Source organism: Onychostoma macrolepis, chromosome 14, assembly GCF_012432095.1.
Source record: "Onychostoma macrolepis isolate SWU-2019 chromosome 14, ASM1243209v1, whole genome shotgun sequence".
In the NCBI taxonomy this organism is placed as follows: Eukaryota; Metazoa; Chordata; class Actinopteri; order Cypriniformes; family Cyprinidae; genus Onychostoma; species Onychostoma macrolepis.
Genome location: NC_081168.1, coordinates 9812807 through 9840006, shown reverse-complemented (window position 1 = coordinate 9840006; position 27200 = coordinate 9812807). Strand labels below are relative to the sequence as shown.

The 27200-nt window shown below is 38.3% G+C and overlaps 2 protein-coding genes across 11 annotated transcripts in view; one reads left to right on the top strand and one right to left on the bottom strand.

The window, feature by feature from the left end:
- Positions 1-44: 44 nt before the first annotated feature.
- Positions 45-14257, bottom strand: sh3tc2 (SH3 domain and tetratricopeptide repeats 2). Of its 5 annotated transcripts, none has more exons than XM_058798763.1 (19): positions 14054-14253; positions 11772-11883; positions 11194-11292; positions 10448-10573; positions 9959-10086; positions 9731-9836; positions 9497-9640; positions 8526-8721; positions 8279-8352; positions 7751-7946; positions 7315-7448; positions 7109-7159; positions 3935-5653; positions 3084-3261; positions 2821-2971; positions 2472-2594; positions 2192-2342; positions 1543-1739; positions 46-1320 (listed from the first exon to the last, which is right to left on the bottom strand). In XM_058798763.1, exons 2-19 carry the CDS (start codon positions 11794-11796, stop codon positions 856-858), a joined length of 4263 nt encoding a protein of 1420 aa, XP_058654746.1. In that variant the 5' UTR covers positions 11797-11883; positions 14054-14253; the 3' UTR covers positions 46-855. The 5 variants fall into 5 exon arrangements, with proteins under 5 accessions (XP_058654744.1, XP_058654746.1, XP_058654747.1 ...); XM_058798764.1 differs by having other exon boundaries at positions 11793-11883; XM_058798761.1 differs by lacking the exons at positions 11772-11883; positions 14054-14253 and adding an exon at positions 11884-12016 and having other exon boundaries at positions 45-1320.
- Positions 14258-19766: 5509 nt separating this feature from the next.
- Positions 19767-27200, top strand: part of ablim3 (actin binding LIM protein family, member 3) — a 68056-nt gene continuing 60622 nt past the window's right edge. For all 6 annotated transcript variants that reach the window (XM_058797748.1, XM_058797747.1, XM_058797746.1 and 3 more), the window contains exon 1: positions 19767-20340. In XM_058797748.1, coding sequence (XP_058653731.1) covers positions 20328-20340 — 13 coding nt within the window. In that variant the 5' untranslated portion in view covers positions 19767-20327. The remainder of the gene's footprint in view (positions 20341-27200) is intronic.

The following is a 27200-nucleotide window of genomic DNA, read 5'->3' as shown; positions in this document are numbered from 1 at the left end:
CTGCATCTCTAATAAAATCAGAGAGGTACATTTTAAGATTTTGCATAATGTTTATCCAAAGAACTCCCAAATTGCTTATTTTTTTGATCTCTCTAACTTATGTGTATTCTGCAAAGTTGAGGAAGAAACTTTACTCCATTTATTCTATTACTGCAATCAGATTAAATCTCTTTGGGAGAACTTAAGTTGTTATTTATCTTCTTTTATAAAATGTGATTTAAAATTTTCACTGAAAGATGTATTTCTGTATTCTTCTGGCAGTGACCATGCTATTGATCTTGTTGTTAATTTTTTTGTTTTGCACTGTAAATTATTTATTCATAAAACCAAATTTCTCAATATGTTACCTAGATTTGATGTCTTTCTTGCAGAGATTTTGCTTATTGTTAAATCTCTTAAACACATCGATAACAATAAGAATGACAAGTTTATTAAGGCTTATTACGATATTTTTCTTACTGATTGATTATCGTTGTTGTTTTGTATTTTTATGTTTTTTGTGATCATGCACATGCAATAGAATCAGTATTTTGCTCATTGACGTTAACAGAATTTCTTAAGTTTTAATCAAGTAAACGTTTTAAGAGCCCTCAGGGAGGGTAGACAGATAAAAAAACAAAAAAAAAACAATCATATTTACAGATATACAAATTCATTTACAATTATGCAATATCTTTAAATTCACTTTGGAACACTAATAGAAAATATATTATAGAATTTTAAACATTTGATTAAAAAAAAAAAAAAAAAAAAAGTGTCTTATCGCAGGTCTTCATTAAAAGAAGTAAATAAAAAAAAATATTATGGGGAAAAAATTATGAGTCATAAAATTTTGTCCGATTCACAATACAACTGTCAAGCTTCCTTCAAACTGCTAGTCTCTGGATTGGTTTGATCTGGAGGCCCTGCGTCTGTTTCCTCCGACACGTTAGTGTTCGGGTCGCCTTTGTGGCTTGTGTTAGAGAGTATGTGCTCAGACTCTGCATTGATTGTGAGGCTGGTGTTGGTCATGCTGGACTCGGTCAGAGTACTAGTGCCACTGCTGGAGTCTGACTGATCTTTGGTGTGAGTGTCAGGCTCTGCCTCTGCTGGGTCCTGATGTGTTTCTTCGGTGTCACTAGAGTCTGTGTATCCTGCTAGTTCCTTCCTCAAATCCTGCGCTCTTTCCATGTAGCTTTTACTCAGTTCAGCATCGGGTATGTAGTTGGCATGGATCTCTGCAAGCTTCATGTAGATTATGTACAATGCGCTTAGGCTTTCTTTGTCTTCCAGAGCTGCTGCCAGGGCTAAGTGGAAGTAGCCCATGGCATCGAACGAATCCTAAGGCAGAAAAAGTAAACATTAACATTCTTCATCATTTACTCTGAATGGTGCTGTTAAACTTATTTTTGCAGATACTTTGAAAATCAGATTCATATTAGGTTTTTAAACAAAAATACATGTGTATGCAGGTGAGAGCATAATTTTCTGTTTCTTCATTTTTGCATGTGGAAACATGTTGTACTCTTATGTTCAAAATGTTAAACATTATGAGAGTCTCACCTTTAATCTGTATAGGGTCAGATCAGCCAGTCTGCAGTACACTTTAACATAGTACCGAACTTCAATGGCATGTTCAAGTGCAGTGGGGCAGAGTGAAAGAGATTTAAGGTAATAGTTCTCAGCCATCTCATACTTCCCTAAAGAGAAGTACACTGATGCAAGACGATGGAAGGACACTCTCTCATTCAGAGGAACACCTGTAAGAAATGTACATAGCACTTAATATTAAAATGACCAAACTTTGTGCATCTCATCTTTGAGATGAGAATAAATAACTTGAGGAGGAGCAAGTTATATTGATAAAAAAAGTATAAATGTATAAAGTATAGCATTCACAGGAGACATAGGTACTGTTTGACCAGGAACATGTTTTTAACAAAATTAAACTGGGTACATTTAGATTGCATTATGTAGTATTCTTTAAATTATTTATGATGTAGAGGACATGTGTCTCCAGCAGGGGGACACATAGTTTAAGCTTCAAAAGCAAAAGGTGAAGTCAAACTGGCTTTTATTAATAATAATAACAATAATAATATTTTACACAATTCATAGTCAAAATTTCCTGAACAGTAAATCATTGACTTTAAATTTCCAGGGTTAGCTATAGCATTTTTTTTTTTTAAACTGAGGTGTATAAAGGTTTTACCAGTTGTGGCGCTGGCCTGCACTGCGAGTGTGGCGTATTGCAGTGCCTCCTCGTACTGCTTCTGCTTCATCAGGAGCTCTGTGAGTTTGCTCAACAGTCTGAACTCTGAGTGCACATCCTTTATGCTGCGTGCAAATGGCAAACTCCCATCCTTTTGTTTTGAAAAACACAGCAGATAGATTCAGATGAATAACATGTGATTCAGCATGGATTCCTACATTTCTTAACTGTTATCGAACTGTCTTGGTAATATCTATTGTGAATCCAAGATGAGGCCTACCCTGTAAAATGGTAGTGCAGCCAGTTGATTTCTGTGTCCTTTGAAGAACACATCTCCTGCTTCCTCATAAATACTCATAGCAAAACATGGGTCATTCATCCTCAGGGCTGTCTTTACTGCTGCCTGTAAACAGTTGTTTATGGAGTAAGAACGTATAGTCATAAAAGCTGATTAAAAACATACATGTATATGAATAAGTAATAAGCTTCTTTTACCATAGACTAAAAATCTAAATATTAGACTTGTCATAGAATTGGTGCCATACTTTTCCAAATGGATATGCAAAAAAGATAACATTAATCAATAATTAACTCCTTTTGCAATATCCTACTTTGGTCCTTTGTCTTACCTGTAGGTACATGTCAGCCAGTTCATCTTCATGGATAAGATAGTAGATACGGCCCACTTGAAGCCATGTCTCAGACTCTTCCTGTCTTTTTCCCAGGTCTATGGAGATCCTTAAGCTTTGCTTTGAATAATCAAGAGACTTCCTTGATGACCTGCAAGGTTTTTTAAGTTTTTTTGTTTTTTTAACAAATTACATCTTAATTCATTGCATCAAGCGTCAAAATATTGGCAATAGTGCTATATTGTATTTAGAGGAGCTCTTACTTCTCAGTGTTGAGTGAGAGATAGAGGTTGCTGAGAAGTTCCAGGTACTCTCCTTCCAGCTGTTTATTCTTTAGTGTTCTGCACAGCCCCACGCAGTGCTCATAGTAAACAATACACTGTCTATACAGCAGCAAGTCAGCGTAATGCCGACTTAGAATTTTTGCCACAACCATTTGACCTGCATTTGACAGGAGTTTTTTTATTATTATATCATTTAGAAAACAGGGTTGTGACATACAGAAGGTTTAAATCATATAGGTGATCCCAAAAAGTATTTAGACACTGTTAGACAGTGAAGTCACACTTAAAAATGTCAGAATTTAATTGCATTAGATATAAAATGATAATGCAATTAAACAAATGATCAATGGGCCTTTTCTCAGAGCTAAATTTAATTTCATTTTCAATTTTCTTTAATTAATTTTAACCAGTTGGATTTGAGGTTGTTTTTTGTGGTAACAAGTTCGCCTTGAGTTCAAGCCAGGTGCCCTATAATGGAATTACCACCAAGTGTAGTTCATATTAATAATAAATATAATAATAAACATGTTCCACAAAGTTTGACAACCATAAAATGTTCAAGACTTTTTGTAGAATTTGAACGATACATTTAGCATTGTCATTTTACAGACATCATTTTGTGAAATGTTTTGATTGAAAAGTGTGCTTGTGCTATATTCATTTGAAATAAATGCCACTTATTTTGATATTTAGTTATATCATGCAAATATATTTAGACATTTTAATTGTGGCTTAAGTGTCCAAATACTTTCTGGGGCCACTATAGGTATCAGGGTTAGATGCATCCTATCATGATGCAATCCAGAAAAGTCAAATCTTGTTATACTTACTGTGCAGATTGTTAGCACTAATAGCAATAAGGAGGCCCATCTCAAAGCATAGTCTGACTTTCTGACTTCCTCCTCTATCCTTGTAGCTCCTGCCAAGCCAAAGCAAAGCCTGGACATGCTCCTGATCTGTGGGGCTCTCTGAGAGAAACTGGAATAGGTGCAGGGAATTGAGCAAGAAACACTCTGCTAGGCCCGAAGCCCCAACAGATAGAGACAAGCAGCCCAAGTTAGCCAGTGCTAGTGCTTCATTACGCTTGTTCCCATTCTCTCGGGAGATCTGCAGAGCGCAATAAAAGTTTCTTGCTGCCTCCTGGACTCTGTCCTGTTTGCGGAGGCATAGGGCTAGAAGGTTGTAGACTACACCACGCTGTGTCGGACTGTCTGTTTTATCCAAAGATTTAAGCATAGGTTGCAGAGTATTCTGAGCTTGCATCGGTTCCTCCGTTAGCACCAATAGCCAGGCCAGCAGTACGGATGCCTCAAAGCCCTCCTCTTCATTAATTTGACTTCCGGTCTGTGCTGCTTGTTGGGCAAAGGGCACGGCCTTCTCTAAAGCTCCATGCTGCTGGTAAACACTAGCCAGGCTCAGGCACAGATCCCTCTGAGTCTTCAAGTCTTCTCCTTGACAAGCTATTGATAAGGCCTGCTGAAGGTAGACCACCACCTGTGCAGGAAGCACTGAAGTACTTTCCTTCCAGTGAGGATTAAGCCTGACTGAGTTTTTGATAAAGAGTTCAATTTTCTGGAATGCATCATCCAAGGAATGCTCTTGCCCTGAGTCTAAACTTAAAGAAGCTAGGGTGAGGTAGGGCAAATACTTTTTATGATAAAGCCTGCACAGCATCCAGTTGAGATCAACAGGGGCAACTGGCCTGCCTTCTTCCGCAGACAGAGTTATGGTAAGGAACTGAAGTCTCTCTACAAAAGGTAAAGCATCCTCTACTTTTCTTAGACGGAGAAAGAGACAGAGGGAGAGGTAGCATGTCCGTGCTTCTAGGTACTTGTCTTTTTCAATTATGGCTTTGCGCATGATTGGTTTGAGCAGCTCAAACTCATCCACAGAGCAGAAGTTGTGGCAAGGAAGGCACATAATTAGAGCACTTGCCTTCTCTAGTGTGAATGGTAGCTTGTCCATCATCTTCTGTTTGAGGTAAACAGCAGTGAGATTGGTATACAGGGCGATTAGAAGAGGCTTGTCATCAAAACCATTTACAGGGACCTTTAGAGCCTCCTCAAAGTACACTCGTGCTTGTGAGTACTTCAGTTTCTTGGCACATAGCCGTCCAAGAAGGAAGCAGGCTCGCCGGTGGGCCCAGAGCATCCTGCCTTTCTTAGCTCCTTCTCGCAAGTTTTCCAGATGTCGAAGCACCTCGTCCTCTGGAAGGCCATGGAAGAAAGTGTCCAGGAAAGAGTAGGAGAGGTCGTAAAGAGTTTGAAATGTGTCCTGGAAATATTCCAGATTTAGTAGGGTCAGGATCGGGTCACATCTCTCAGCTTCATCAGCCTCCCAGATACCCTCATCCATGAAATTTGGAGGGTCTTCCTCATATTCATCCATCTCTCTAAAGGTGTCCTCCAGGCTGAAGGAGAAGACCTCTGAGTCCCGGTCCAGATGATTCTGAGAGGCATAGAATGATTGCCGTGGGGACGAGTGGTAGGGAGTTGCATCACTTTTCTCAGATATGGTGCTCTTTCTTTGATCCACTGTAGATTTCTGCTCTGCAGATTACACAAAGAGTAAATGTCAGAATCAGAGGCCTCATGCCCATTCAAAGAGCACGTGCCCCCTCAGGTTTTTGAGCCAAGTGGATTTTGAATGCAGCTTCCAAAACAAAAAATAGCCTATTAATTTTTGTTATATTTGATACAATGATTAGATCGTTCAGTGCGTCACATCACCAGCTGCTAAATTCAAATCTGTGTTCGCTGGCTGGCGCTGAGCCAGAGACAGACGCGTTTTTACAGCGCAGCGGATTATGTTGAGTTTATGAATGCAAAGGCCAATCAGAGGCGTTCAGATGAGTCATCGCTGAAACGCTGTGTTTTGTTCTCTGACCGAATTCTACTCTCTCAGGCGATTTCTCATCAGAAACAACGTGCAGAAGTGCGTACGACGCAAGTAAGAGATTAATTTCACAGTGCAGCTTGAGTGATTAGAATTGGAGTTTTTGAGACTAAAGTCTTGATAATGAAATGATAATGTTCTTTGATAATGTAAATGTCCTTTGCTGTGTTTCTGTACAGTGATAGTGTTATAATTAGAAACTTACGTTAAATACAAATATTTTATGGCATGACATCCACATGTGGTACTTAAGTAAAAAGATGGATTGTATGCTTAGTTAATAGAACATTAGGCTAATTTGCACACAGCCCCTTATAGATTAACTAACATATGCATGTACACACACACACACACACACACACACACACACACACACGTGCCCCTTCAAAAGAACAAAACAACAACAACAACAACAAAAAAACAATAAGTCCATGACGCCCCTGGTCAGAATTGTTGATTGTACCAACATGATCTCACAGAATTCCGTGTAATGTTCACGGACTTAATTAACCTCGCCGAAAATTCCGTGATGGGCTCACGGAAAAAAATCCGTGATGGGCTCACAGAAGTGATACCAATGTAAGTCAGTGACAGGCATCAGCCGTGCTCCACGCACGGATTCACTGGTTCAACACTTTAAATATGCCGACGCGATAATTTATCGTTATCATTATTGTTCAGAACTGGGTAGGTTTAGGGTAGGGGTGGGGTCAGGTACTCCAGTGAAAGTATAACTGCATCGGAGTCACTCTTTTTACGTGGTCCGATGCAGCGCTGGTGTTGAACCAGTGAATCCGTGCATGGACCACGGCTGATGCCTTCTGTGAGCCCAGCACGGAATTCTCGGCGATTCCGTGATACCACCACAGATTCGGAATTTAATTAAGTCCGTGAACATTACACGGAATTCTGTGAGATCAGGTGGAAACTTTTTGCACCTTTTTGCAACCCTAATTGTACATAATAAATTATGCAATGAAAAAGAAGACAACAAAATGAAGAACAAAGTTGGTGATTGTTAATTGTTAATTCCATACAGCTAGAACTTGTAGTAAGACAGCCATGAATGTAGTAACATTTCAAAAGAAGGGGCTTAAAACAGGGCTTACCTGACTTTGGATGATTTCTTATGTAAGTGAAATCAGAGTCATCAAGTCTATCTGCAGTGTGAAAGAGTAAAAAACATGAAAATTCAGCCATCATTTTCTCACCTTCATGTCTATACAACCCTTTATGACCTTCTTTCTTGAATATAAAATATATTCATTTAAACATTATTTGGGGTGTCCCAGGGAAACAATGTTTCATCTCTTACCCAGTCTATACACAGTGCTTATGTCTGTGGAGAAAAGATTTGCCAGTACATCAGACTGGCAGGGCTCAAAGCAGGGGTTAAGTTTAGACAGGGCCGCCCTTTCCTCCTCACTGAGAAAGACCAATTGTCCATCGCTGTGCAAAGCCAACAAAGACAACATTATCAGCCACATGACTCTCATTCGGATAGCTTCATCACATCATCACATAACTCCACTAGCCCCCCTTCCAACACCCTCATCACCCCCAGCTAGACAGAGGCACATTCACAAAGGTCATCAGAATAAAATAGCGTTTGCCAGCTGGTTGCTTTCAATTGGTATGTCAGTGTCGTCGAGAGGCACATTAGATAAATGGTTTTTACAAAATAAAGAGAAGGCCATTCATTTCAGCACATGCTAAATCTATGAATATAAATAGTTGAACTGTTTACTTACAGAGGCTCAATACTCTGAGGTTTTACACTGGCCTTGTGAACAAATCCTGTCTCTCCACTGGTAAGGTGTCTTCCTATGAACATGTTCAGACTATTGAAAAGAAATCCCTCAATCTTGATTAAGTCTCCCTTGCATAACTGCAGCTCATCTTTAACCACTGGGTAATGGTCCACTACTGCTACACAAGTCCCCACCACTGAAAGGGAAGAAAAAATTAAATTTGTAAATTGGAATATAATTTTACACCTTGAATTGTTTTCACACTAAAATCATCATGCATATTGTGCATGTTTTATTTCTTGTGGATATAGTGAGTATTTTAACATTTATGTATTGGCCCCATTCGCTTCCACTGTAAGTGTCTAACTGTAAGCCAGGTATTTGAAAAGAGGGATGCATTCATTTTTGTGATACATTACAGTATGCCACACATTCTTTTGACTGAGCTTAACTTGTACTGAATTCTAAATATTAATTTTAAGAGTTATTTTGAGAATTGGTTTTCTAGATACTTAGGAAGAATCTCACCAACAGGATGATCAAAGAGGCCTTCTTTAACTGGAATCCCTCCTGCATTTCCAGGATATTTCTTAAGGAACCACCTAGAAAGAAAAAATAACAGTATTTGTAAAGGGACACAGCATGTTTCTTTCAAGAGAACAAGTGTAGAACAGAAGTAGTCATTCAGGCAGACAAATCTATTGTTACAATTCTTCCCAGTTCCCAAAAAACCTCCCATATAGTTACGTGAGCTTAGAAAATCAGTGTCACTTACTGATAAAATGGATAGGGCAGAGGCTGCATATCATGCACAGGCACTAGACCGTGTTGGCCCGTGGACAGCAGCGTACCCTCCCACATGGCGTCTTGTCCTATGTCTTTAACCATGACCAGGTCATTTCTCCTGTAGGTCAGCTCATCTTCCTCCTCTTTGCAATCACTGTTGTATAAAGTCTTGGCAAAGAATGTACCTAAAACAATAATGAAAATGTTCATATTCCTCTGTACACTATCAGAAAAAAAGGTACAGAAGCTGTCAAAAGGGTGTACTAATATGTACTTTTAAGGTATTACTACAATATGCACCCTTTGGGGTAAATAAGGTACAAAGGTGTAGCTTTTGAAAAGTTGCTGCCCCAGTAACACCTTTTGTATCTTTTTTTCTGAGTGTGTAGGGTTCTTAACTTCACAGTTTCTCAAAATTCACAGTTTATCCTGAAAAAAAAACCCCTTTATCTTCCTCTTTTTCTTTAAAGTGGATTAATAAACAAGTTAATGTATTCATATGTCAAAGAAGAAAAACTTGTTTGTCCCATACATTTTTTTTTAGATTAAAGCTGTGGCCTTAAGTAGAGGACATGCTTAAAAGTAATTGTTTTGGATAAATACAACAAATATGAACATCCAGGAGAGACTTGGTATGAATGAGGTGATTTACACTGTAACAAAATTCTTAGAAGCAGGATATTTTGTATGTAAACAAACTCAAGGAAATGTTGAGACTTCAGAAAAAAAACTCCTCTCTTTGAAAATAAGAGGACTATGCAATCTCTTCACAGTTTTACCCAATCTTGTTTTCAAATTATGTGACCTCTGAATTGGTTAAGTAGCAATGTTTCAATAGTAGACTTTAGAACAGAGACTTGAGATGTGTAGAGATTGTTCTGTCAATTTGTCCAATCAGTGTGTGTTTACTGGTGATTTTGTTAACTGTTGAGAAATCAGCAAGTTGTGGAGGCTCATTACCTTCCTGTAGCAGAAGTCCTAAGTAAAGAGTAGCTAAGTGGTCTTCATCCACTGTTACACAGATCTCCACATCACTTAGCAATGCAGGGTCCAGCCAGAACGACTGGTCACAGAGAAAGTTCTCAAGACATCTTGCTACATATCCTAGAATATAACAGCAATACTTGTTAAGCCAGAACAGTACAAGGATTTTTACTGTAGAAGTGCCAGAAAGTTAGTTCCATTGACACTAACCGAGCGCCAGGTAAGTAGAGAACTTCCAAATTTCCTCGACAGTCTTAAAGGTGATGACAAAGCTGTCTTTCTCAGCATGAACAGACACTAGTCTTGCAGACAGATCCTGTGTGAATAGTATCAGCAGTCATTTAATGAAAAGAAGATTGAAATACTCGATGTAATCAATAGTAATAAGTTCATCAGTGGTGCCGGTGCATGTTTTGCATGGATACTTCTGTGTCTGACCTTGAAGAGCTGGACAACATCCTGGCTGTTGCTCTCTACTACTCGGAGTCTGGTACGTAACGCCTCCTGAAGCTCACCGTCTTGAGCTACACCAGATCGTCGCTTCCCACTAAACAACAAAACAACATCTCCAAAAAGCAAAAGGGAATGAAGTTAAGTATCCACTACAAAGAAACCAAGATTTACGATCAATTGCATTAGCAGTAACAGGAATACTCTATATGCAGGGTGTGATTTATTGCTGTCCAACATCACAGTAGTAGTATACTTAGCCAATATGAATTTTTTTTTTTTTTTTTTTGCAGGAACAGCACTACGAGCGACCACATCACTAAAGGCATACCATTAGGGCAAGTGTACACATTAAGGAAGTCTGGCATTAGTTGTGAGAGTGTGCTTAAGAAGTGTAGCCATTAAAGGCCATTATGAAGATAGAGGCCATTATTTCCATGCAGGTCTACGGGACACAGAGATCCATGCTGCAGATACCTGGAGAGAAGTGTTCTCCTGCTGAAGAGACTGTGCTGCTTCCGCTGAATGTTTCCTTCCTCCTCCAGTAAATCTCTCTGCTTATGCCTTCTGCCTCCACCTCGGCCTCAGCCTCCACTTCCTCATCTCCAATGGCAAAACAAAGGAAACTGGGGTCAACACAGCTTTACAGAACACGAATGCATTTGGTATGTAGTTCAGTGAATTTTAATAGTACCTCATAACTACTGTATGATTACGTTTATGATCAATCTGTAAACTTACAGAAAAGCAACACTGAATGACTGAAGAGGGATAAGACTGTTGAATTACTGAATAATTAAGGACAAGTATAAGGTTCCCTTTGCAGGTATGCACTTCCTATGTTTGAATATGTATGGACACCACCATATACAATAGTTCCTTATTCAAAAACATGATACAGTTGGTACTAATTAGCATGTTTGTAGATAAAAATATCAGAGCTGTGTTTACAAGCTCATAAAGTTGTGGGCATAAACAGGAAGTGCAAGCCATATCATAATGGCTCTATAAATATCAGCCAGATGGCTTAAATAATAGCTTCTTCCTCATCTCCGGGTGGGTAGGACCTTCCCAGATTTGCATTGAAAAGACAAGATGTTTCAAACTGTTGTTTAGTATAATTTATTGAACACAAAATACATTTATAATAGAATCATGTAAAACTCTGTACTATAGACTTTATTTTCTGAAACACTCATGCTTGACTCAAAAAATCCTCTTACCAGCTGTCATGGCGTCATTGGGTGAAAAGAGCTCACTGACGGCTGCTAAAGCATATGGAGGGTCATTCCATAAGGCATCAAACTCAGCGGGTGATATCGCTATTGAAAGGGAGGGTGATGTTTAGGGGAGTGTTATTAAATTAGCTATATGACAAGCTGAAGCTTTTAGGGTAATTGCCTAATCAAACTGAGACTGAATGCATAGCAAGACAGAATCACAGCCTTCAAATAATAAAAGCATGTGCAAACCAGACCAAAATCTAAGAGAGGGAGTGAGCGCATGCAAACAGTAACAAACATGGTAAAACACCATTAACCCTCATATTGAATTGGCCTTACACATGCATTAGAATTCCTCATGTACTTTCAAACTGATACATTCATCTATCGTGAAAGGACAGTATTTGCTAATTATTAGTCAACAGCTGATAGTAAACGGTCTGAAATCACACAAGCAGCAAAACAATATACCAGTAACTCGCACAGCGACAACAGTACGTCATTAGTCACAATAGACAATCACAGCGTTACGCACAACAACAAGGCACACAAATTGCCACCTACACATCCAGCATTACCTTCATGAGTAAATCTATTACCCATGACTGACAGAAACACTGTGATGTCTCCCTGTGAAAGTTACTCTTTCTTCTCATGGCAAAAATCTATTAAAGCCAGGGTGGGACCAACCTGAAAATAAGAAGCAGTTTCTGAGGCACGGAATTGGACAGCAGTAGCAGCAGCAGCATGCCATGATGTACATAGCCAGCTTCAAACTCAGGTTCAATAGTGCCCGCTCGACGATAGATCCACTTATCGATGGAGTCACTCCTCTCCCTCTCTCTCTTCCTTTCCATTTTCCTCTCCTGCATAAACCGCACTCTCTCTACTGCTCATTTCTAACTTCCATCTATTCCGTACTCTCCCCTTTCCTCTCTGCGTTCACTCAGCAGATGAGTGAAGCACTCTGAAGCACTGCTGGCATGTTTGTGTGGGCTGGTCAGTGCCTCTCTGTGCCAGGGTTTCTTGTGGAAAGTGAGAGCAGCAGCATTCTCACATCGCTGGCACACGGGGACAAAAGGCCCACTGAATGGGGCATTGCTCATAGCAAGTAAACATGGACTGTTTTTTTTTTTTTATTATTTACTGGTACTAAATTTTACTTTTGTACTAGATGTTGTAATAATAGGGGTGACAGCTCCAGGTTGGCCATTCTAACATGGCTGGCTCTCAGAAAAGTGTAGCCCTCTTTAGATTTAGGTTTCTATCAGTGCAAAGATAGACTGAATGTAATGAGTCAATACTGCTCAATTATAATGATTTGAAGGTATTGTTCATTTAATAAAAATCAAATAAATAAATATGTACGAAAACTGTTTTTGATCACTCACTGAGAAAATGAGGACATTCTTCATGACAAACTTGCTACCTGGCCTGTTCAACTAGTCTGTAAGCTTTTTAAAGGAAGAATAAAAACCTATCTCTGAAGACTATGAAAAAATCAGAATTTGGCAGTACAAACGTTTAACATCTTTTGATGTTGAGAGGAAGAATAATCAATTTACCATTTTATGCCCGTTTTACGTTTTTTTATGCCCCTTTCACTGCTTTCTTAGAAGTTTACTGGTCTCCCACTTGAGAACCAAAGATTTTTAGGGGAAATGTGTTGACTGAGCAATACTCCAGCTGTTTGTTTTCAGTTTTTGGTAAGAATGTCAAGAATGAGTTTCTTAGGATGCAACATTCAGTATATCTTTCACAGTTCTGTCATCCTGTTGTTTTAGCATTGTATGTTTGTAACATGATGTCAAAAATGTCTAGCATACTCAAATCATATTGAGGAGTCTTTTTTAATGTACTGTCTGATTGTTTCCCTGTCACCACTACTGTCTCTGTCTCGGGGCTTAACAAAGAGGGTATTTATCTATACAGAATAATCTTGCTCATCTTAGTGTTTTGTAAAGAGAGAACCCAGTCAGATTCTAATTGAATCTGTGGAGATCTTGTGAGTCTGAGCAGCTGTAAACAGCCAGGAGACATTTCTCAGCATAACTCTCATACAGCATCTCTCTGAGATTTCAACACCATAATCAAGTGTTTTGCTGTGGGAGTACCCAGTGTGTGAACTATACATTGACTTTACTTCTTGAGGACATTTCTTTTTATAATTATTATTATTTTTTTTTTTGGTATACTCAATAAAAGATTAAATACATTTGAATGCAATTTCTTTTTGCGAATGTTTGTTTATCGACAGGTGAAAATTTGTGTTTGGGTTAACTTGTAAAAACAACACAAGAACACATATTTGTGCAGATGTCAGTGCTAACAATGTTTTGAAAGTATCTTGAACTGTTGTAGCTTGGCAGAACATTGTCTATTGAATGTGATTCAAAGAAGTTAAACTGTCCCATGCGCCTGAGACGGTGGAGTTAGCGGTGTCTCTCTGGGTTACTGGCTCAGTGTGTGGATGTCAGTGAAAAGAACGGGGTAGATTTGTAACCTGAGTAAAGGGTTTGGACTCTAAGTTTAGAATGTCGCCTAAGCCCAAGCAGCACATGCTGGTACTATTAAACTGAAGAAATACAAGTTCTTAGAATCTATAGTTATTGTGAAAAACCTGGTATATTGTTAGAGAAAACAAATGTTCTGCATTATAATAGACAGAAAGACTACAAGTATACTACGTAAAACATATGTAGAGACAAGCAGGAGTCTCAACAACTAGTTAAAAAGTAAATATACTACAACTCAACCACTTGTCCTACTTCCATTCAAACCATGATATATATTAACACCGCAATTTCAGCTGAGTACACACTCACTCACACACTGAAAGAGAGAGAGAGAGAGAGCGTACCTCTGTCCTGCTGACTCCCGGCAGTGTGTTCGTTCCTCATAGATCTGTCAGTATGTGCTCTGTGGAGTTGGCGAAAAGCTCCTTTCAAACTGACTAAAACTAACCATAATAGTTTGTAATTCTCTTGTAGGACAAGGGGTGTGTATGTGTGTGTGCGTGCGCGTGTGTGTGTGTGTGTATGCGTGTATGTCCTTGTGGCATGAGTTTAGAGCTTTAGATGAAGGAAGTATGTAAACTCCTCCCCTAAATGATATGCTGCTTTTTCATTCCCTCAGTTTCTCTTTTTCTCTCTCTCTTTGAGCCCGGCCCTCTCACTCCCCTTGTCTGTTGGACTCTAGGTCAGGTCAGAAGTTTTTCAGGTGGTTCATAAGATGGTAGATAACCATCAAACAAACATTCTTAAATTAACGACTCAGCAAATACAGAATATCTTTCCACTTCTCATCTAATCAGACTTACGAATCCAACCAGTTGTCTTTTCTTGATTGAAGATTGATTTCTTGAAAATCAACAAAAAAGGAAAGGAATTTCACACGTTTTTTGTCTTTGATGAAAAATAGTAATCCATCTGGTCTGACTCGTTTTTCATAGAACACAACAAAATGCCTCTAGAGTACCTATCAACTTCATTACAGTAAAATACGCCCTCTTGCTCACATTCCAAAGGTGCTTTCTACAGCATATCCAGACACTTGTGTGTGTGTGTGTGTGTGTGTGTGTGTGTGTGTGCGTGCATTCCCATCATGCTTTGAGAGAAGATAGCATGTAAGGATCTTTAAAAATTCAGCTTTTTTCTTTAAATCATTATTATTTATTTTTCCAAGTATTTTCTATGCTTCTCCTTGGGTTTTATCTCGTTAGTAGGTCAGATAACAGACCAGGTCTTGGCTCATTTCTTGCTTTTCTCTCTTGGTTAAATATAAACCCTGGGACAGACTCCAGATTCTACAGACTGTTGTTGAGCTATTACAAAAGTCACCCTGAGATGATATATGGGGTAGGACATGTGACTGGTTGCTTGGGCTGTGAAAGAAGGCAGTATGTGCACTATGGTGTGGTTAATTCCTGCCACAGGTCTCAGATGGTCTGGGTAAATGAATTACATACCACATCAATGATAGAGAATCAAAACCCCCACACTGGTGGAGCCATCGGGCCATGTGGCCAAACCATAGTCACGGCATTAACATGGCACACAAGACAAGCAGCTGATGGCCTCCGCAGCACAGCTTTTTGGAATGCTTTTGCTTTTTGTGGTTAGCATATCACAGTGTGTACATCTAATTGTAATAAGCCATTGAGTCAGTCAGTCAGTCATGAATGAACTGTCATTTTATTTTCATCTACAAAACAGGCTAAATGATCCATTTCCGAATACGACTGATTGGGTTCTCAAGTTGAACTTCCTTACTCACTGTATCTCTTGGGATAATATTATCAAAATTGAATATATTACATAAATATTGGGATATCCAATATATACATCTCAATATATACTTCAGTAATCAGTGTATACTTTGTTTTTAAAAGCATAGTTCAACCAAAATCAAAATCTAGTCATTTGAACTTGGGAGCCATGAACATTTTTTTTTTTTTGTTCCAGTGAACTGGTTGATCCATAAATCTGACTCAGACTGACCCGGTTCCTAACTCACTGGTTTGAGATTTAGTTACAGTTTGGGTTAACAGCTCACTTTTGCCTGGCACTATCAGTAAATAATACATAAATATTGTCAGTTTGTGTTTAATATATACATCATGTTAATCAGTGTTCATAGTTTTAGTTTAAGGAATCGTTTGCCAAAAAAATCTAAATACAGTCAGTGATTTGAACTCGCGAGCCATGATCAATTTTTGTTTTTCTTTTCTTGTGGATCAAACTGGTTGATGGTTTTTGGTTTAAATTTCAAACGAACTTTTAGAGTGACATTGTGTATTCTGTCCAGTTACTACTAATTTGCCTATAATTCTGGCACATTCACAGTGACATTTATTTATGCGCACTGTACTTGCCAAATATATAATAAATAACTCTTTGAAAAATGTAAAAAATAAAGATTTTTAACAATTTTAAATGGTTTGTTTCACAGGGGAAAGACAATCGTGTTTTTGGAATGACATAAGGGCATTTTTGGGTGAGCTAATCCTTTAAAGGACCTTTCATAGAAACAGCATGTTGTGTAGTAAAAACTCATAACAGGTTAATAAAGCTCTGGCTAGTGAATGTACCTCAGGGCAGCTCACAGTGGGGGTAGTTCAGGGAGGCATTGCGTTCCGGTGCCCCTTTGTAGCAGTGCCCTAAGGAAGAGCAACTTCCTGTTGTTGTGGACTGTCATATTTCAGTACAATGGTAAATCCAGAGCTCTGACCAGCAGTGCAGCCCACAATATCCGCTAATATCACACAACACACATACTCCTGGTACAGATTACATTGTGTGCACACTCCAGTAAAGATATGCGGGCTGTAAAATCAAAGCTATGCAGGTTATAAAATTATGTGACAAACATCTGCGAATATAATACACTTCATAAATGATCCCTATGTTGGGTGGGTGTGTCAGTCAGTTTAATTATGCTCATTTAATTACTTAATTTCATGTGATAAACAGCAAATGCCTAACAAATAACTGATATCTGTCTAGGGATTTGACCTGGTTTTTAACAGGTGATCAGAATTGGCTTAAAAATTAAATGTGATGTTTAAAATTGAATAACTATCTAGAAAGTACTCATCTCATACAGATGGGAGGGGAGTGTAGAAGTGCTGATGCTGACAGGCAGAACAATGCTGACTGCTTACACTGTCTGTCTCAGACACTAACCTTATGGCCCTGTCAAAATATCTGACTGTCAGAACAAGAGCACTGCGTGGTCAGGCAAAGAGAGGAGGGAGGCAAAGAGAGCAAATGGAGTGAGATAGACAGACTGAGAGAGGAAGAAACATAGAGCGTGCAAGGCGCCTGTCACATCCCTCCATTGTGCCGTTTCCTCTTGGCCTTTGTTTCTGTATACACATGACAGTAAAATACTTGTAATACACAGAGCCTTTAGGTTAGAACATACAGTCTACATCTGCATTGTTAATCCTTTTGATCTTTTAATAAAAAAATTCACAAAAATCTAACCATTCATTGGATAATAAGAATTTAAAATGGGCGGAAATATCATTATGAAATAAATGTTTTTCTCAAATACACGTTGGACACGATTATTGGCACCCCTAGAAATTCTTATGAGTAAAATATCTCTGAAGTATATTCCTATTCGTATTCACAATTTTGAGCACTCCAGGGTGATTATGAACATGAAATTATCCAGCCATGGCTTCCTGTTTCACAGAAATATAAATAGGAGGGAAAACAAAGCCCAAATTTCCTTAATCATCCATCACAATGAGAAAAACCAAAGAATATATTTCTGATGTGCAGCAAAAGATAATTGAGCTTCACAAATTAGTGAAGTGGCTTTAAGAAAAGAGCTAGAGCAGTGAAAATGCCAATTTCCACCATCAGGGCAATAATTAAGGATTTCCAATCAACATAAAATGTTACAAAACTGCCTGGAGGAGGACGTGTGTCTATATCGTCCTAATGCACGGTGAGAAGGAGAGTTTGAGTGGCTAAAGACTCTCCAAGGACCACAGCTGGAGAATTGCAGAAAATAGTTGAGTCTCGGGGTCAGAAAACCTTAAAAGAAATTGTCAAACAGCACCTACATCACCACATGTTGTTTGGGAGGGTTTCAATAAAAATTCTCCTCACTCATCCAAAAACAAACTCCAGCGTATTCAGTATCAGACACGACTGGAACTTCAAATGGGACTGGCTTCTATGGTCAGATGAAACTAAAAAATGAGCTTTTTAGCAGCAAACACTCAAGATGGGTTTGGTGAACACAGGGATAAAAAGTACCCCATGTGTACAATGAAATATACTGCTGTATTTTTGATGTTGTGGGACTATATTTCTGCTGGAGGTCCTGGACATCTTGTTTAGACACATGGCATCATGGAACCAAGCTTCTGCTGGCCATTCCAGTCCTCTGACCTGAACCCTATAGAAAATGAGTGGTGAACTGAAGAGAAGAGAAGACGCACCAACATGGAGCTGGGAATCTAAAGGGTCTGGAGTGATTCTGGATGAAGGGATGGTCTCTGATCTCTTGTCAGGTGTTCTCTAACCTCATCAGGCACTATAGGAGAAAATCTAGAGCTGTTAAACTGGCAAATGGAGGTTTCAAAAAGTATTGAATAAAAGGGTGCCATTAATTGTGGCCAATGTGTATTAGAGAAAAACATTTATTTCATAATGATATTTCCCCCCATTTTAATTTCTTATTATCCAATGAAAGGTTCGATTATTGTGCGTTTTTAAATAAAAGATCAAAAGGATTAACAATGCAGATTAATTTTCACAGCCTTCTTTGATCATACCAAGGGTGCCGATATTTTTGGCCACAACTGTACAAAAGAGAACAACTGGCAAATAAGAGACTTCCTGTTAAATCCAACTGTCTGTCTGCCTCCCCATGGGTCAGAGCTTTTTTTAATTAAAAAAAAAACAAACAAACAAAAAACAACAACTGATTAACCAAGGTGCAGTTCATGGGTCTATGAGTCTGTATTGTGCTGAACAAACAGTTAACTTGTGAATGTGATTTATTACTTTTCTAAATGGCACCGGCATAAAGTCTTTTATTTCTTTGTGGGTTACAGTGTATTCAGACTGAAAGTATTTTTCTTTCACAGAGGAATGAATGCTGGACTGATTTGTGAGGTTGTGCAATAAGCACAAACCTCTGAGACATAAAGTGATGAAAGAGTGACTACTAGTGTACGTCAAGAGTAAAATAAATGGGAAATTGCCAGGTAAGAGGTTTTCTCCACTGACTTTGATTTGAGAGTACCTCAATAACAAATCATTTCAAAAACTATTCAGTGTAAATAAGTAAGTAAAAATTCAGGAATCAGTATCTTTATTTCTGCTTATAAAACATTTTGAAATTCTCTAGTGAATATTTTTTCAGGGTAGTTTTTCTTAAGCTTTTGTAAAAAAAAAAAAAAGAAAACATTTCCACCATTTTTGCCAATAGAAAAGATTTAATGTGGAACACTCATTATCCATAGCGGTTTATAAGAATTAGGTTAATATTGTTCAGTTAATGTGTCAAATTATAGGCCCGAATCATGCTACCCAATTCATGATGTATTATTAGTTTAAATGCTGTTTAAACAATCTATTAGCGTCATGTCATACTTTAGTTCATTTTTGGCCTAAAAATCATGGCATAATTCTGACTATTATATTTATCCAAACTACAGTTTATATATATATATATATATATATATATAGTTTAGTTGTTTTGGCTACACCATATGTTTTATTTAGCCTATATATGAGGATTACATTATTGAACATATTGAACTGCACTTTATATTGATTATCATTTGTGACTGTATGTTAAAGAGTAGAAATAAAGCGTGGTCATTTTTATTTTTCTGGAACATAATTCGGCTCTAAACGGGTTAATGTCAGTAAGAAGCTTTTGTTTGGTTGGCAGGTTCCTAAATTAAGCCAATTTTGTCAGCTGTATTTACACTGTGTTTTTTCTAACTCTGCATAAGAGGGCGCTATACATCTATATACAGTAAATGCCGTAATCTGCGAAAACCCACCCTACCCTTCAACTTTCCCCCTGCATGACCTCACACCTCAAATCCGCCGCAGGCGACAAGACAAAAACACAGCGCTGCCATACTAATCAACGGATCTGTCTCCAGCGCGGCGCGCGCTTGCAGAGTAGATGTTGTGAGGAAACACGCTGCTCCGCGCTCGCTGACGTCACCCCGGCGAGCGCTTCCATAGATGCGAGCGCGAGAGTACAGTGACAGCGCCTCGTCCACTGTACGCAACACTGAGCGCGGCTCAGCACTATCTCAGGCTACACGCGAGAAACGGCAGCAGATCATGGAATGTGACTAGGCAACATTCCGCTTTATTTGAGGCCGGTAGTCAGCGCTGCACTCACGGGGTGCAGTACTTTAAGACCACCGTTCCCATTATTACCAAGTGATCACTGCCCTCCTGTGATCCGGGAATCATATTGGGAGCTTTAATATTTTTGGTTAATTATTCCTCGAGTTTCTATCCCACTCTAACGGTTCGACTCTGACTTCAAGCTGAGGCTCAATAACTGGATTTTATCGGTGGAACAAAAGGCGACTGCTGCTGTCTGGATATTAAATTTTACTCTTGGATTATTGTCTCAGCATCATGAGCACGAGTGGTGAGTAAATTCTTGCTGTTGTTACCTTGGTCTAATTGCAAAGATGAATGAAATACTAATGTGAAATAATCGAAGCAGATAAAATAAATAAACTTTATATTGACCTTGTAAAATAAGAGCAATTTGTCTTATTCAAGCGTTTGACCTTTTGCTCCTGACCTGTCCCAAATACATGCTCATTGAATCAGGTATTTGGGATAGTAGCCTAGTAATAATAATAATAATGATGATGATGATGTATTATAAATATAATATTAATCATTTAATTTGATGGGACGTTTATAATAATAAGAACAAGTTTACTATTATTGATAATATTATTGTTACTATTATTTTTTTATTCAGCGTTACAAATGAGCCTCATGTGCTCAGGATTGATAATGAGGACTTATTCCTCTGTAGAAACCGACTTTGGTCATGAAAGAAATTGCACAAACTGTCAATTCAGAAAGCAGTAGAAAATGATTCTGACAAACTTATGTCCATTTGGAGATAAAAATGTGTGGAGAAATGTTATAAAACTTGGTGTCTAGTTCAGTTCCAGTCAGATACGCTTGGTTGCATTCATTCAGCTCTCATCCAATCATAATAATGAAATCATAATTACTGATTACATGCTGTAGAAATCTGTCAAATGAAAAGATGAACACCAACAGAGAATAAAAGACAGAGTCAGGCTCATATTGGTGACCAGCTCTCTTTTGAGGCTTGTGCTTCAGTCAGCTGATGTTGCAAGGGCATGACCGCTGCTTCTCATAATGATCCTTTTATGGGAAAAGTTCAGCAGAACCTTAAGAACAAAGCCGATGGGCAATAGAGCTGTTTTTCCCTGTTTGCTGTACCTACTTGGCAAATACCGTGCTGTTCTGCGATTATAAATGGTTTGCATTCTTGCAGCAAGCTGCTAAATTGCATTCTCAGCTGATGAGCGGATGGACAAGCTTTGCCCACATGTGTCCAACGCTCTGAACTAATCCCCCCACTATTCTTCGCTTAGTTCAGGACACACAGCTCACAGTACCAGCACACTCTGATAAAACAATGTCACATCAGCCAATTGAGCTTGCCTTGTTCACTCTTTCAAAGCGTTTTGCCTGTCAGCTGGGGCTGGGGTTGCTACCAGCGTGCTACCGTATGGAAAGCGAGTGTTTTCAGCTGCAGACAGATGGCAAGGGAATGAGTGCAGTGGCCGGGTTGTGTCTCATGGCAAAAAAGGTCTAGCTGGAGAGCTACCAACAAATGAACAGGCATGCTTGGTCCACAAGAGACCTGGAGTGTTTTGTAGAACATGCACATAATCAGATATTTTTACTTTGTAAATAGACATGCTCTTTTTTTTCAGTAGAAAGTCCCAACCAAATTGGACGAATGACGCCAAGCCTCAAACTTACCTGATAGCCACTCATGCAGACATATGGCATTTGAATGGAGTGGTAGCAGTGCACAATGGTGTGTTGTACACTACATTGAGCATGATTGCCTTGAGCCAGTGAAAATGCCGAGCAATTACACTGAGGTCACTTGGTCTCTCTTCATTTGCTGCTCCCTACATTTCTTATGGTCAACTGCCATTATCACCTGCCCTCTATTTTCTGCACCAGTGAGAGAACAGACAAACAATTGAGTAGCGGAATGCTCTTTCAATCTGTTTTCCATTCCCTGTGCTTTCTGTCTTTCTCTCTCTCTTTGTTCTCCCGTTTGATCCTCCTGAGTGAATATCAAGGGTTTCTGTGCCTTAGAGATTCTAGTAAATGATAGATAGTGATTGTTTAGGGGTGTTGGAAGGATTCGAAAAGGAGAGCAGGGGTACATATTGTATAAGCCTGACTCATGAATATTATTTAAGTGACATAACAATCGGCCAGTGAATGTGACTGTGAGTCTAGCCTAAGGTTCCTGAAGTCCTATTCTGCTCTTCCTGTGTCAGCATTCATGGTTCAGCATCCCTCACATCAATCACACGCTAGCACACACATTTACAGAAGTGCCTCCATCACCACTGTCCTGTCATGCCAGCCCTATGGAGATCAATGAGGTGGAACCCAACTTGCCTTCAATGTTCAGACCTAGTCAACAACACTTTCCATACAACAGTTATCTGCAACTGCAGCACCCTTTTTAGCCTTCTTTAAAACGAATGCCCTGTTTTTTGACAGTGTGTGTTAATAAAATGAACATGAATCAATATTAGGAACAATCAAAATCATTTTAATTAACTGTCATTGTATTAGCATATAGAATTAGCTTATTATGTGGTACGTGCTCATAAAAGAAAACATTGGATTAATTTACTGTCATTATGACAAATCCCATTATTAATCATAAAAATTGCTTTGTAAATTATATGCAGGAGTGATTTGAACAGTGGGTAGGGAGGGCACATGATTACTCAGTTCGGCTCATGAATATTAATGAAGTGACTTAAAGTTTGCTCAGTAGTTCAGTCTTAAAAATAAAAAGTTCAAACAGAAGTTATTTATTGGAACCTAATGTTCCATGAAGAATCTTTAAAGGGATAGTTGACCTAAAAATGTCAATTCTGTCATTAATTACTCACCCTAATGTCGTTCCAAACCTGTAAGACCTTCGTTCTGAACACAAATTAAGTTATTTTTGATGAAATCCGAGAGCTTTCTGACCCTGCATAGACAGCAAGGGAACTACCACGTTCAAGTCCCAGAAAGGCAGTAAGGACATCGTTAAAATAGTCCATGTGACATCAGTTGTTCAACCTTCATTTTATGAAGCTACGAGAATACTTTTTGTGTGCAAAGCAAGCAAAAATAATGACTTTATTCAACAATTTCTTCTCTTCTATGTCAGAATTTGACGTGTGCTCACGACAGTACCACGAACGTGGTAGTTGTGTTGCTGTCTATGCAGGGTCAGAAAGCTCTCGGATTTCATCAAAAAATATCTTAATTTGTGTTCCAAAGAAGGTCTTTTTTTGGAACAACATGAGGGTGAGTAAATAATGGCAGAATTTTCATTTTTGTGTGAACTATCCCTCCATGGAACCTTTCAATTACATAGACACCATTAAAAATTTGATTTTCACAACTGGGTGTTAAAGACGTAATAATAGGTTGATAGAGGTCATTCGATTCAATTTTGGTTTTGCATGGTGGCCAAAACTTTTATAATTGAATGATTATTTCCCAAAAAGTTGTAGTTATAAGTGTAAAACGGCTCCCCTCAAGTTATAATGGTGGCTTCCCAGATTAAATATTATGCACTATGCATCTGCCTTGATGTTACTCTGTAGCATCTATCTGCATAATGCATAAGCTCTACCTGGGAGTTGATTTGATCTGAGCTAGTGTGTCAGCAGACGTAGACCCACTATGGCACCGTAAACACACTCTCATCCCATCTGGAGCACAGTCCGGCCCAGCGTCAGCACCCATTTGTCATTCCTGTAACCCACCAGTATGATTTAGCAGCACTGGGAACAAAAGAGAAGCACCAGCATGCTAACACTTGTCAGCATTGAATTTCCTACAGATCCTTTCTAAAGATTTAATTCTCCATGCATTTCCTCTGGCTTGCATATATGGGTAATATCTTTGATGGAGCTCTTTCTGTAGGACCACGTCGATATAAAAGCCAGTATATGGACACAGAGTGGCTTCTCACTCTTATTCCAGTACAATAACTGCAGGGCATATGCTATAGAAAATGTTTTACAAAGAAATCGTACTACTTGTAGTGTCTAGATGTGCTAATTGGATTGTGGCTCCTTGCTATTATAACAACGTACCAGAAACTGCTACTTAATTAAGACACTTAGCTTTGACAAACATGGTTGCATAGAGGGGAATAGTTTTAATAACTTCTTCAGCATGATCTCTTGATCATTACTCAGCATTTTTATTTTCTAAACTGGTAAGGATGGCATTTTCTTGAGTAGATTTTGCACTCCTCTGTGTTATTTATCTCTTTATATAGTCTCCTGTTTCCTATATATCAGAGAGATTTTGGCAGGCTCTGTTAAGTGGGCTTAACAACTTATATTTTTGGTACAACATCTTAGTACTGTCTTCCAGCTCAATGAGCAATGCTAAAATCCAGCAGATTCTCAGTTATTGTAGATGTTTGCAGTCTAGCTTCCTAAGGATACTCTCCATTAAAGAATCCAAGGAATCTTCTCCTGTTGAAGATATAAAGGTAGATAATTCATAGAGTGACAGATGACCCTGACCCAACACATTTCTTTAAACTTAGTTGAAATCCCAAATCATTAGTAACCCTGAGAGCAGATCGAAGGCCGGAGCAAGTCCTTGAGGCCCTCAGACCTCATTCTTTCTGACCTTGGGTTTGGTTTATTTGAGTGATCATTTGTCTGACAGGGTCAGTTAGCTCCTGTCGCTACAGCAATGTTGGCTTGATTGTAATAGTAGTTATATATCATATTTGGTCAGGTTCTCTGGAGGCCCACATACTGCAAGCAGATCTTTGAACACCCAACACCCCCACTTTTCTTAAGCAGGTTTCAGGGGGAAAGATTCAATTGTCTTTTTAAAAATATTTTGGCTGAAACAGAAAAATAGCAAAAAAAAAAAAACACAGTTAAAGCTAAGTTAAAGTATGTTTTGCCTCTTTGTTTGAAAACCTGGAATTGCAGCTGCTTGCGGAATTATCTTCCTTGCATGGGATGTGCTCCGGTACGGCTCCAGTGTGGATGAATCTAATGTTTTGAGGTGAATGTGTGGCAGTCAGTCACGCACAGGTGTGGATGTTTACTGTACTTTGCAATCACAGATTCTAGCCTATGTCTTGGAATATATGACCCAAATAATAATTTTCACCATATATTGTCATCTGATCAAGTAAGTAACAAGTCTGCCACATTTGTTCTGACCAACTGGGGAAAAAAGCATTACAATAAATCGCGCTACCAATGGTGATTAAATCTAACGATCAGTTAGCTCATATCACATCAAACCATGCAAATTATTATTATTGTTATACTTTATTCTCAAATTATTAATGTTAACAACATCAGCATTGCGTGACTAGGAGTATAGTGTGTATTAGCGTGTAGATTTAAATTTCTGTACAGTCTAACCTAATTGTCATGCCATTCGAATTTCATATTAAGAAGTTCTTTTAACCCAAAAAGCAAATTATGCTCCCTTCGAACTGGTTTTCTTTAAAATACAAGTCTTGTGTAATCCCAGGCTATCTGTAATCAGAAGCACATTTAAAACTGGAATATAATTTAATTTCATTCACATGTGTTTCATAAACACATAATCCTTTCTGGATTACAATCTGCCATCAAAATGATACATTTAATTATTCTAGCTATTGTGAGAAAAGGCTAAAAACGATCCGTCACCTGCAGGATCCTCACCTGCGATAGCCTAGTAGCCGGGACAACTTCTTTATGTTTACAGACGTGACGTAATGACGCAGTAGCATGCTCGAATTTCCTGTAAAAACCTACCCGTACCACTCAAATTAGAAAACATTATTATAAGCTAACTGTTGTGAATCGGGCTAAAGTAAGGTGATAGTTTTGAACACTGGCTGGTTATGTACTTGCTCAAATATTGATTTTGGATCATTTTTAACCCCCAAAAAATGGACTGCAGCTTTAAATTTAATTGTTGTATCGAACTAAATAAAAATAATAGATTGATATTAATATTAATATTTTTTCTCTCCAATTTTATTGTTTTAGTTTCCATAAAAGTGTGACTATTTTACTGGCTTGTGTTTTTTAATTCAGCATCATTAAATCATTAAAAGTTCATTTATATAAAAACATTATTAAAAATAATAAATAATTATTAAAAAGCATTTTCTGTTTAGTTTTCAGTTTTTAGTTTTGGGTTTCGGGCCAGAATTTTTATTTCGGTGCATCCCTAATTAAACGTAATGAAAAGTCATTAACAATTAATGAGTTAACATATTAATTTATTACCATTCAAAAGTTTATATATATTTAAAATAATTTAATTATTTTATTCAGCATTCAATCAAAAGTGACAGTAAAGACTTTTACATTTATACAAAAAAATAATAATTGGTCCTTCGAACTTTCTGTTCAACAAATAACAATGAAAAAAAAATCATGATTTCCACCAAAATATTAAACAGCATGTTTTTAACATTGATAAAATATATTGATAAGATATTTCAGCCACAAATTTAAAGTTAAATACAGTTGATCCTATTTTATATATACGGTTTAAGATCTGCTAAATCTGATTGTACTGAGCAAGTAATGACACACATTATTTAAACATTCAAGTACCATGCTGTTAATACCCCACCAAAAACATATTTTTTCTAGTATTGGTCAGTATTATTCTTGTCGCAGGAGTGTTCATTCTTGCACTGGATTTAAAGGTCTTCACCAAGTGCTCGTTACTGTGAAGGATAAGTGGACTCTGTCTGGCCACAAGCTCTTGTTTTCACCTCTCTTCTGCCTGGCTATGGAGGAATTGAGAGCAGCCTTGTCACCTCCACTCTCCCACAATCCTGTGTGACTATAATCCGCAGGAGGCTCCTCCGCTGAGGTCAGAAATAGCAGCGGCCCCTTAGGTCCTGTCGTTATCACCTTACACCTTGGGCCGGATGTTACCGGTCCTTTGCTATATATTGCTTAACATTAGTGCGCTGAAGTTTCCCAGAAGAACTAGGCCTCTCTGAATCTCATTCATTTTTATAACTGAGTTTTTTTTTTGTGTGTGTGTGTGTGTGTGTGCATGTGTGCAAACTAAGAGGAATTTGTGGCAACACATGTTTAAACTATTGAAAATGTAAGAAAATTCAGAGTGACCTATTTTGGGGTTTGGGGATCTTGTTGTTTTTATTTGAACTGTGAAGACTGTCAAGTCTTTATTAATAAT

Coding starts and splice junctions, on each gene's coding strand:
- sh3tc2 (XM_058798761.1), bottom strand. CDS start 11,956: ATGTACATCATGGCATGCTGCTGCTGCTACTGCTGTCCAATTCCGTGC. Junction 9,837..9,958: donor ATGTTGTCCAGCTCTTCAAG/GTCAGACACAGA, acceptor CTATTCACACAG/GATCTGTCTGCAAGACTAGT. Junction 7,449..7,750: donor CCTCAGAGTATTGAGCCTCT/GTAAGTAAACAG, acceptor GGCTTTGCACAG/CGATGGACAATTGGTCTTTC.